We start from the raw sequence: 12,135 nt of genomic DNA, 5'->3' as shown, positions 1-12,135 counted from the left end.
ACTCTNGTGGTACTTAAGGTATATTATGTCAGTTCGGTTGCCCTCTGACACATTCTCATCAATGATAGAATGACATAAACTCTACTGTGGAAAGTCTAAACATCAGAGGTATCGGATTCACATGGAATTGTTGTTTAATTCAAATGTTTGYATATGAAAMTATTTGTGAAGAGATTAAATGTAATTTTAGCTTCCAAATGAGAGATTTGGGTTTTCATAAGTTTGGGCCTCTGCTCAACCAGGGGCCCGCCCCTGTGAAGAGACATGGGTTACAAACTTTTCAGACACACCCCTCTCCCTCCACTATATAAAGCCATTGACAAAAATATAACCTTCTGTTCCAAGGATATGAGGGTGACGATCCCATGTCAGAATGGTTCAGATAATAACTACAGAACTAAGCCAACATCAGCATGAGCGTTGGTTGTGAATGGTATGAACTTTGAACTCGTATTCACTACAGAAGTGATACCTCCTAGCCGTTGAGTTAGCAACAGCTGCTACAAACGCGGGTTAGGAAGGACAGTCAGAGTATCCCGTCTACTACACAACGACGTTACTACAACGTATCCAGTGACCACCAGAGACATTCTTCAAAGGACAGAGGACTCGGGTTGGCAACACGGTCTTCCATCTACCACCAACCTACTGAAGCGCAGCTCAGAGTAAATATTTATTGCATTTTCCTTTTCCAAATGGGCGGTATTTTAGAATGCATAAGATACTGTATTTACGATAGCACAGCTTCGCCTCTGTTCCAGTCTCCCGCTCTTTCACTAAAACCCAGCCCCCTTTCCTTTGTGTAACAAGCTGTCATATCTGTTCCGCCCGCTAGGGACGTTTTCCTTTATGACGGCAATTTGTAATCAAGTTATGATTTAATTGTGTATGTGTGATTCTGTGTGATTAGTTAGGTATTTAGTAAATAAATAATTAAACCCAATTTTGTATTGCTGATTCAACTTGTTAGCCAGGATTCTTGCAGATAACCAAGAATTTACAACTTTCAGAATATGAGACTGAAGAAAGATGACGATTGATGTTGACTGCTATTGATGTAAAATATTGCTAAATCTTTAAGAGTTTATTCGGAAGATAACAGCTCTATAAATATTATTTCGTGGTGCCCGACTCTCTAGTTAATTACATGTACCCGATTAGCTCAATCAGGTGATATTAATTACGGAGAAAGTATTTTATAGAATAGCACGTCATAGCAATTAATCCGGCATAGCCAAAGACACGACACTGGGCTCTAACCAGGGACCCTCTGCAAACATCAACAACAGCCACCCTCAAAGCATTGTTACCCATCGCGCCACAAAAGCCACGGCCTTTGCAGAGCAAGGGGAACAACTACTTCAAGGTCTCAGAGTGAGTGACGTCACCGATTGAAACGCTATTAGCGCGCACCACCGCTAACTAGCTAGCCATTTCACATCGGTTACACCAGCAGGGTCAGACGGCCAGGGAAGACCAGTCTATCTATAGAGCTCAGGTGAATTTTGCAGTATATTAACAATATCAGTGAATGATACAATGTTCCATCTTGAATTGATGGGGAGACCTACTGTAGTTACAGGACAGCAGTTTAAAACTACAGTCTGGGATCTGGGAATAATGGTCATTTCAATTATTAAACCATTGATTCTATTCGTGTATAATATAATGTATAAATGTACACCAAGGTAATTCTTTGTCATGCCTCGTTTTAGGAGGATCAGATGGTGACAGGTGTCTCAGCAAGGTCAGGCAGCCAGGGAAGACCAGTCTGTGACGGAGCAGAGGTGAATTTTTGCAGATACAACACTTTATTCTCTCTGTGCAGCAAACACTGGACAAGCCAGATGCTATTTTAAGGCAGTCTGACTAACCTCCAAAGTTGATTTCCAAACTGTGTCAAGGGTTGAGAGAGGCTTTTCCCAATGACACAAAGAAACGTCCCTTTTTCAGGACCCTGTCTTTCAAAGATAATTAATAAAAATCTAAATAACTTCACAGATCTTCATTGTAAAGGGTTGAAACACAGTTTCCCATGCTTGTTCAATGAACCATAAACAATTATGAACATGCACCTGCTCAACGGTCGTTAAGACACTAACAGCATGTTCATAATTGTTTATGATTCATTGAACAAGCATGGGTAACAGTGTTTAAACCCTTTACAATGAAGATCTGGGAAGTTATTTGGATTTTTACTAATTATCTTTCAAAGACAGGGTCCTGAAAAAGGGCCGTTTCTTTTTTTGCTGAGTTTATTTGAGGTGTATGTGGGTTTTTGTTTCCAAACCGTTCTCTTGGGAATACATTTTGTTTAAGCTGGAAACTGGGAAGGAAATTGTGTTAGTAGAGAGTTGAGTTATTGACTAGACTGGTGGGGCTCGGTGTGCAGGCGGCTCGGGATGCTGGTCGGTCTGGCTGAAATTTGAAATTTTAGGTTTTAATAAAGACAATCAAAAGTCTTTGTATTTTTTAAAGAGTTGTTAATTTGTTAGGCTATTGGTTAAAGGTGCAACACAAAATGTATTATTGAATTACCTTTGATCTAGTTCAGTCTTATTTATCACTTAAACATATGTAATAATGATCTCTTACCTAGCTTGATTACTGTGGGCATTTTTGCTTACTTTTTGTTCTAAATAGAGATGCCATATTGGATTGTGTAAAAATGCAGGATGCCCCAAAAAAGTATGGGGGAGGTTATTCCTAAAAAAAGGAACATGAAAGTCTGTGTCAGTCGATACTAGTGTAGGACATCAAGACGAGTGTCTGTCCATACGATGATGCTTGCGGCTGGAGGCATCATCACCGGCACCGCGCACTGAAACACAGATGAGCAGGGGTGATTTTACGACCAAGCAAACTCAGTAGACTAGGCTACAACCGACTTTGTAGCCTATCGCTGTGGATGGAAAACATATATTCAACGTACATTATATGAGCTATAGCTATTATTGATAGTTATTTAGAGAGTTATTGAGGAAGTGAAACTATGTGGTGAGTGTGCGTAATCAACACCTCTCCAATACGCAGCGGTCTGTCTTGTCAGCTCAGAGAGCGCGGTTCGTCAGTGCATGCTCCAGCAGAGACTGAAAGTTACCTGCACATTGGTCCTCGTTGTCTTTTATAAATGTCTCCAATTTTATGTGAACTACAGAGGTGCCGGGGTATGATTTGGAACCCCATTCCCTTTCCATCGACTCCTGGACAACAGTAAAAGGGGAATGCTATTGAGGCAGTCCGTGGCAGGATCTTGTACAATAGGTAAGATCGATGGACTAATTGATTACCTTGAATTGCCTTGAATTAATTGCATTACATACTGTCATGCATTTTCAATTCCATTAGATATGAATAATTAATGTAATAACGTAATAACGTATAGAGACAGACTGTGATTGATGAATGTGTGGAATAGGAATGAATGTGTGACATTTCAGAATTGGGCATTCAATTAGCCATAGTTGTATTCCAAATTGGACTAAGTACTGTAAAAGACTGTTGGAAATGATTTGTTGTCACCTCTCAAAAATGTATTCTACTCACATTAATCAACGAGAGAGAGAGCAGCTCATGAGCCCGCTTCACGCTTACTAAACTGAGCTCTCCAACCAGAGACTCATATAAACATAAGTGCATGTCACTGTCTGTCTGATGAATTAATAGTGGACATAAAATATGCTCTTTGTTGTGTAATGTACTGTGAAGGGAAAATTCCTCTTTTCTGAAAAGCAACAGAGATGCATCCTCAAAGGCATATGAGAATCACTTTGTAATTCTAAAGCGAAGGCAGCACACTGAAAAGACACAAACCATAATTGATGCTTTGCCTTGACATGCAGAGAAGGCACTTGAGTGCTGTGGGAATCTTCCCAAATGGACATGATTCTTCATAGAGTCAAAGGTCCAGGCTGAAATAACATTATTTCTTCAGCCCTTAGATACGCTCCTTAATGTACATGTTCTGTGATATTGCTCCTGGGTGAATGAATCCCCCAAAACATATCATAGAATGAAGGATACATTTATATTCAGAATTCAGTCCCACCAAGCCTTCTTCTTCCACACAGAAACAGCTACACGATGACTAATCTCACATAGCCATCTTAATGCCATCATTCCATATAAGACATATGAGATGCATTGATTATGCTATAGGATACGGGATATAGGCTCACTGGGTTTTTTCATTGCCCGAGATGTGTGAGAGAAAATTAAGCTCATATTTTCTCCTCTCATCAGAGCCTCAGTGAGTAAGCTTGGGTGGAAAGATTAATTAGGTGTACAAGAAGGTCTTCTCATTGACCTCCTCTGGGACTGAGCTGATACGCTTTCGTTGGCTACTAGTTCTATTTATGCTAATTTCCCTGTCTGATAGTGAGAGAGGGAATAGTGGTGAGTTTTCCAAGCATTTCAGAGCGCATGAATCATACTGCTTAAAACAACAAACTAGCTCAGAGGACGACATGTTACCCTGGCGACACGCTCCCCTGATGCTGTTACTGACATTATTGAAATAGCATCTTGATAATACACTTACCGTGAAAATACCTTTGCTATTTCCTTTCGTGCTTTGTTTAGCTTTTTAAAAGTCAAGTGGCTCTACAGTCAACATAACTGGAGCTTATTCATGACCTATGAGAGGCTTTCCCCCACTTCTAGAATGGGGTACTCCAACGATGCAGAGATGACTAGTTCATAGAGGGTATCTTAGCACTATGATCAGTATGCATTCAAAAATCCTCCAACATCTGTCTTCATCTCACTTGTTGGTATGGAGGGAGCTTGGAAAATGATGGGGGACTTTTTACCATCGTTTTTATATCAATTCAGGGACATGAAATGTGCAACAGTGACAGATGGTAATTTGGTGATTCATACCATGTGATGTCACGCCCTGACCGTAGAGAGCTTTTTATGTCTCTATTTTGGTTTGGTCAGGGTGTGATTTGGGTGGGCATTCTATGTTCCTTTCTCTATGATTTGTATTTCTGTGTGTTTGGCCGGGTGTGGTTCTCAATCAGAGGCAGCTGTCTATCGTTGTCTCTGATTGAGAACCATACTTAGGTAGCTTTTTCCCACATGGTTTTTGTGGGTAGTTATTTTCTGTTTAGCTGTTTTGTTTGCCTGACAGAACTGTTCGCTTTCGTTCTCCTGTTTGTTGTTTTTGTTCGAATGGTTTTTGGGATTAAATCATGAACACTTTAAACACTGCACCTTGGTCCACTCTTCCTTCAGCCCACGAGAAGCGTGACATGTGAGGTGTAATACTGTGTGAAGAATATTCCCAGCCCTTAAACCATGTCTCCAATCTACAAGTGTGCTGCATCAGCTTCTTCTGATCAACACCCTATATAGATGCATTTAGCTGATTCTATTGTAAATGCATCAGTGAGAGTTTCATACAATTGAATGTCATCACATATCATACCTCATCCCACTTTCCATAACTATACCTGTCTTGTCCTTTCTAGCTCCCAGCCTGTTATCAACGCTTGCTGTCTATCCACTCTGATCTCCCTGAAGTCCCTCTCTGTCCCCCACCATGGAGAGTCTGAGTGAGCTGCAGAACCCGCTCCTAGATAAGACCAGCAGCAGACACATGGTCCACAACAACCACCAGGCTTACCAGGGCGACTACCCGAACCATCAGTGCCAGGAGAACATCATTGGCTACTTCGTCACAGGGAGCAACGGCAAGACTAAGGCCCAGCAGTTTCTGGATGCCACCTCTCTGCACCTGGCAGTGGAGGCCTTCTATAGGCCCAACTTAATCCTGTACAAGGACGATATCAGCCTCCAGAGCAAGGACTCTAAGAGTGAGAGCTCTGAGACCACCTTCACAGAGAACAAGGACAGTGTGTTGGGAGTGGAGGGAGCCCCCATAGAGGACCCTCAGGACAAACTACTGGGAGAGAAGGATGTGAAGATCCAAACGGTCTCCTATGAGGTGGAGGAGGAGGGACATGAGTATGAGGTGAGAGTTCACACAGAGGGCAACCAACTATAAGTGAACAGCTAGAACTTTGGATTTGGGATGTGATGATGCTCATACAGGCAAAACATTGAGCAATGTTAAAATCAAAAGGCTCTTTTTCATTAGTGGAGAGCAGTTGGACATAGAAAATTAATAGGACAAATAAAATAACAAGGTTACCTCAAATTGTGTGTATTTTTTTAGTTGTAGAAAGCTATCAGGGATGTATATTAACAGAATAATCGGTCAGGGCACTCAATACTGTTCATGTTAATTAACAAAGCTCCCTACCTCTTCCTAATAGGCTGTTAAAGCTGCCAGCATGATTCATGCCTATTTGTTCCATCTAACCGTCCTTTCACTAAATGGAAAATGTTATGTATTTTATAGCACTTACAAATCCAATAGAGCGGTAGTTTTTCTGTTCCATAATTGTTGGCAAATCTCCCTGTTCATATTTGATCATGTCACTCCAGGCCTTTTGTTATGTTAGGACAAACCTGTGACTAACCACTGTAAATTAAAATGGTGACAGTGGGAAAGCAACTTCTTTAGAAAAGTGTCTACATCTAAATTCATGCAGTAGGGTTGTGAAATACCCAGTGCTGTGAGTTGGCAGCAGGGGAGTGATCCCTAACCGGTCTTACCATCGGTCCAGCTCCTGTCACTAGCAGATGGATAGATGCACAGCAGATACATTCATTAATGCCACAATGCAGTGCTTTGAAAGTATTATTAAGTGGAGACTGGGCTGAAACATGGCCCCGACACAGGTAACCCAGCAGATCAGTTATTCCAGGTCGATTCACAGAACAAATTCATCTAAAAAAAAGAAAATCAAGCACTTTGGCAAATTTTTCAGATGTAAGTGGTATGATTGTGCATTCATTGGGGTTTCACACATCTTTCACCGCTGAGTCCTTTATGCAAAATCAATGTTTTCCGTGAAATAACAGGAGCACATTTTGTTTCGTCACCAATACATCAGCTAATGATAGGCTCACCATTTAGTCATTTTAACTTGTGGTTGATATAGAAAATAAGGATCTGCTGGAGTCCAAATCAAACCAAGATTCTTTATTTCTGAGCTCAGAGAGTAACAGATTTACATAGCGCACTGTAGACAGTCTGAATTCTGAAGCATTGGGTGATAAGCGTATATCTTTATAGTTTCCTGTTACTTTATCTGTACAAGGACGCAGGATGATACTCCCAAGAACAGGAGATTATAGTAGGAAAGATTCACATAGTTTCACAAGGTTAGTCACATACTCAGTTATGTGGACACATAAAATAAAATTTCACATTACAAACTTTAAGACTTTTCTTCGGCAGCTGCTTCTCTTGGTTTACCCTCTGTTCGAAGCAGTTGTGTGTGTGTGTGTATACACGTATGTGTGTGCGTGTGTGTGTGCATGTGTGTGTGCGTGCGTGTGTGTGTGTGTGTGCGTGCGTGTGTGTGTTGGTAGATGTAGTTCTAGGAATTGGAGATGGAGTGAGTGTGGCAGCCAGGTGGAGATCAGAGCTCTGTAGAAGTCTTTTAAAGTGAACATGCTCCCAGCACACTAAGACAAGAAGGAAAGAGCCAGATGATAGTTCTTACATGTCAAAGCCAAAATCTGCTATTAGTTATTCTACACATGTATTTGTGTTCATCATAAATTATTCTGGAAACCCTGCATCTGTATACAGACAAGACATGGTTCTCAGTAGGAATACAGGGATATGATGGATGTAACTATTCGACACGATAACACGTGACTGGACCATGGCCTCAATGGCACCCATCTCAATTATTTTGTTTTGGTAAACTCTCTGGCAATGTTTTATATTTGTATTTGTCTTTATTATGGATCCCCATTGGCTGCTGCCAATCGCAGCAGCTACTCTTCCTGGGGTCCAGCAAAATTAAGGCAGTTATACAAATTTAAAAACATTACAATACATTCACAGATATCATTACACACTGTGTGTCCTCAGGTCCCTACTCCACCACTACCACATATCTAGAATACAAAATCCATGTGTACGTGTGTGTATAGTGCGTATGTCAGGAAAATAACCTCACACTCAACGTCAACAAAACAAAGGAGATGACTGTGGACTTCAGGAAACAGCAGAGGGAGCACCCCCCTATCCACATCGACGGGACAGTAGTGGAGAGGGTAGTAAGTTTTAAGTTCCTCGGCGTACACATCACGGACAAACTGAATTGGTCCACCCACACAGACAGCGTTGTGAAGAAGGCGCAGCAGAGCCTCTTCAACCTCAGGAGGCTGAAGAAATTCGGCTTGTCACCAAAAGCACTCACAAACTTCTACAGATGCACAATCGAGAGCATCCTGTCGGGCTGTTCACCGCCTGGTACGGCAACTGCTCCGCCCACAACCGTAAGGCTCTCCAGAGGGTAGTGAGGTCTGCACAACGCATCACCGGGGCAAACTACCTGCCCTCCAGGACACCTACACCACCCGATGTCACAGGAAGGCCATAAAGATCATCAAGGACAACAACCACCCGAGCCACTGCCTGTTCACCCCGCTATCATCCAGAAGGCGAGGTCAGTACAGGTGCATCAAAGCAGGGACCGAGAGACTGAAAAACAGCTTCTATCTCAAGGCCATCAGACTGTTAAACAGCCACCACTAACATTTAGTGGCTGCTTCCAACATACTGACTCAACTCCAGCCACTTTAATAATGGGAATTGATGGAAATGTATGTAAAAATGTATCACTAGCCACTTTAAACAATGCCACTTAATATAATGTTTACATACCCTACATTACTCATCTAATATGTATATGTATATACTGTACTCTATATCATCTACTGCATCTTGCCATCTTTATGTAATACATGTATCACTAGCCACTTTAAACTATGCCACTTTATGTTTATATACCCTACATTACTCATCTCATATGTATATACTGTACTCTATACCATCTACTGCATCTTGCCTATGCCGTTCTGTACCATCACTCATTCATATATCTTTATGTACATATTATTTATCACTTTAAACTTGTGTGTATAAGGTAGTAGTTGTGGAATTGTTAGGTTAGATTACTCGTTGGTTATTACTGCATTGTCGGAACTAGAAGCACAAGCATTTCGCTACACTCACATTAACATCTGCTAACCATGTGTTTGTGACAAATAACATTTGATTTGATTTGATTTGATTTATGTTATCGTGTGGGTGCGTGTGTGTGGCATGCATATTATTAATGTTAGCTCTCTGTGAACATCCAAGGGCCAGCCGTGCAGCCGAGTCAATTGCAATTTTCCTACGTCCCTTTTTGTGGCACCTAACCACACGACTGGTACAGGTGTGACAAAACTAGGGCCTGTAGGACCTGCCTTGTTGATAGTGCTGTGAAGAAGGTAGATCAGCCCTTTATTATGGACAGACTTCACCCCATCTTAGCTACTGTTGTATCAACATGTTTTAACCATGACAGTTTACAATCCAGGGTTACTCCAAGCAATTTAGTCACCGAAAACCACGTTATTTATTACAAGATTTTGTTGAGGTTTAGGGTTTAGTGAATCATTTGTCCCAAATATAATGCTTTTAGTTTTAGAAATATTTAGAACTAACTTATTCCTTGCCACACACTCTGAAACTAACTGCAGCTCTTTGTTAAGTGTTGCAGTCATTTCAGTCGCTGTAGTAGCTGACGTGTATGTGTTGAGTCATCCGCATACATGGCTTTACTCAGTGACGTGTCATTAGTAAAGATTGAAAAAAGTAAGGGGCCTAGAGAGCTGCCCTGGGGAATTCCTGGTTGTACCTGGATTATGTTGGAGAGGCTTCCATGAAAGAACACCCTCTGTGTTCTGTTTGACAGGTAACTCTGTAAAGCCATAACACAAACGTTTTTCCAGCAACAGACTATGATCGATAATGTCAAAAGCCACACTGAAGTCTAACAAAACAGCCCCCACAATTGCAGAAAGCAACGTTTTCCAAAATGCCAACAGGCCTAGGTGTGGGTGGAATGATGCCAGTCCCTAGTGACACGGGCCATGGCCGTCTCTGTGTGCCCTGAAGGTGTGCCCAGTGTCCCCTGCCGTCATTAACAAGCCTTCTGGTAGAGCAGCCTGAGGATAATTAACAGACCAGGGCAGTGGAGGAGTCTCATCAATTACACTGGCCTCAAAACGCACTGGTAGCTCAGCTTGCCACTACTGGCTGACTGGCTCACTGGCTGACTGACTGACTGGCTGACTGACTGACTGGCTGACTCTCAGATTGGGTGTTAGTGTAATGCACCAGTGTCTGTCAGTTTTCCCACACCTAGGGGTTAGATTGTATCAGATCCGCGTAAGCCGACACCTTCAAAGCAGTTGTTTATGCGGTGTTGGTGGTGGAACTGAGTTAGAGCTGTCAAATTCACAAGCGGCTCCCAAATAAAATAAAATACAATTTAATTGGTCACATACACATGGTTAGCAGATGTTAATGTGAGTGTAGTGAAATGCTTGTTCTTCTAGTTTTGACAGCAGTAATATCTAACAAGTAATCTAGCAATTTCCCAACAACTACCTAATACACATAAATCTAAAGGGGTGAATGAGAATATGTACATACAAATATATGGATGAGCGATGGCCGAGCGGCATAGGAAAGGTGCAATAGATGGTATAAAATACAGTATATACATATGATATGAGTAATGTAAGATATGTAAACATTATTAAAGTGGCATTATTTAAAAGTGGCATTGTTTAAAGTGACAAGTGATCCATTTATTAAAGTGGCCAGTGATTGGGTCTCAATGTAGGCAGCAGCCTCTCTGAGTTAGTGATTGCTGTTTAGCAGTCTGATGGCCTTGAGATAGAAGCTGTTTTTCAGTCTCTCGGTCCCAGCTTTGATGCACCTGTACTGACCTTGCCTTCTGGATGGTAGAGGTGTGAACAGGCAGTGGCTCGGGTGGTTGTCGTCCTTGATTATCTTTTTGTCCTTCCTGTGACATCGGGTGCTGTAGGTGTCATGGAGGGCAGGTAGTTTGCCCCCGGTGATGCGTTGTGCAGAACACACCACCCTCTGGAGAGCCTTGTGGTTGAGGGCGGTGCAGTCGCCGTACCAGGCTGTGATACAGCCCGACAGGATGCTCTCGATTGTGCATCTGTAGAAGTTTGTCAGGGTTTTGGGTGACAAGCCAAATTTCTTCAGCCTCGTGAGGACACTGTCTGTGTGGGTGGACCATTTCAGTTCCTCTGTGATGTGTACGCCGAGGAACTTAAAACGTTCCACCTTCTCCACTGCTGTCCTTTCAATGTAGATAGGGGGGTGCTCCCTCTGCTGCTTCCTGAAGTCCACGATCATCTCCTTTGTTTTGTTGATGTTGAGTGATAGGTTGTTTTCCTGACGCCCTCACCTCCTCCCTGTCGGCTGTCTCATTGTTGTTAGTAATCAAGCCCACTACTGTTGTGTCGTCTGCAAACTTGATTAAGTTGGAGGCGTGCACACAGTCATGGGTGAACAGGGAGTACAGGAGGGGGCTGTCCATGCACCCTTGTGGGCCCCAGTGCTGTGGGTCAGCAAAGTGGAGATGTTGTTTCCTACCTTCACCACCTGGGGCAGCCCGTCAGAAGGTCCAGACCCAATTGCACAGGGCGGGGTTGAGACCCAGGGCCTCCAGCTTGGTGATGAGCTTGGAGGGTACTATGGTGTTGAATGCTGAGCTTTAGTCAATGAACAGTATTCTTACATAGCTATTCCTCTTGTCCAGGTGGGATAGGGCAGTGTGCAGTGTGATGGTGATTGATGTGGACCTGCTGGGGCGGTATGTAAACTGAAGTGGGTCTAAGGTGGCCGGTAAGGTGGAGGTGATATGACCCTTGACTAGTCTCTCGAAACACTTAATGATGACAGAAGTGAGTGCTACGGGGCAGTAGTCATTCAGTTTACTTATTTTTGCCTTCTTGGGTACAGGAACAATGGTGGCCATCTTGAAGTATGTGGGGACAGCAGACTGGAATAGGGAGCGATTGAATATGTCCGTAAACACACGAGCCAGCTGGTCTGCGCTGGTCTGCGCATGCTCTGAGGACGCGGCTTGGGATGCCGTGTGGGCCAGCAGCCTTGCGAGGGTTAACACGTTTAAATGTTTTACTCACGTCGGCAATGAAGAAGGAGAAGAGGGT

At 42.7% G+C, this 12,135-nt stretch overlaps 1 protein-coding gene across 1 annotated transcript in view; it reads left to right on the top strand.

Moving 5' to 3' along the window:
- The first annotated feature begins 2,811 nt into the window (after positions 1 to 2,811).
- The window catches only part of LOC111968748 (synapse differentiation-inducing gene protein 1-like), a 17,279-nt gene continuing 7,955 nt past the window's right edge, over positions 2,812 to 12,135 (top strand). The window contains exons 1-2 of the mRNA XM_023994598.2: positions 2,812 to 3,264; positions 5,475 to 5,977. Of these exons, the coding sequence (XP_023850366.1) occupies positions 5,546 to 5,977 (432 nt within the window). The 5' untranslated portion in view covers positions 2,812 to 3,264; positions 5,475 to 5,545. The remainder of the gene's footprint in view (positions 3,265 to 5,474; positions 5,978 to 12,135) is intronic.

This window comes from Salvelinus sp. IW2-2015, linkage group LG9 (genome assembly GCF_002910315.2).
Source record: "Salvelinus sp. IW2-2015 linkage group LG9, ASM291031v2, whole genome shotgun sequence".
NCBI classification, from domain to species: Eukaryota; Metazoa; Chordata; class Actinopteri; order Salmoniformes; family Salmonidae; genus Salvelinus; species Salvelinus sp. IW2-2015.
Note: the sequence above shows the minus strand (reverse complement) of the source record. Positions and strands in the feature narration are given on the sequence as shown.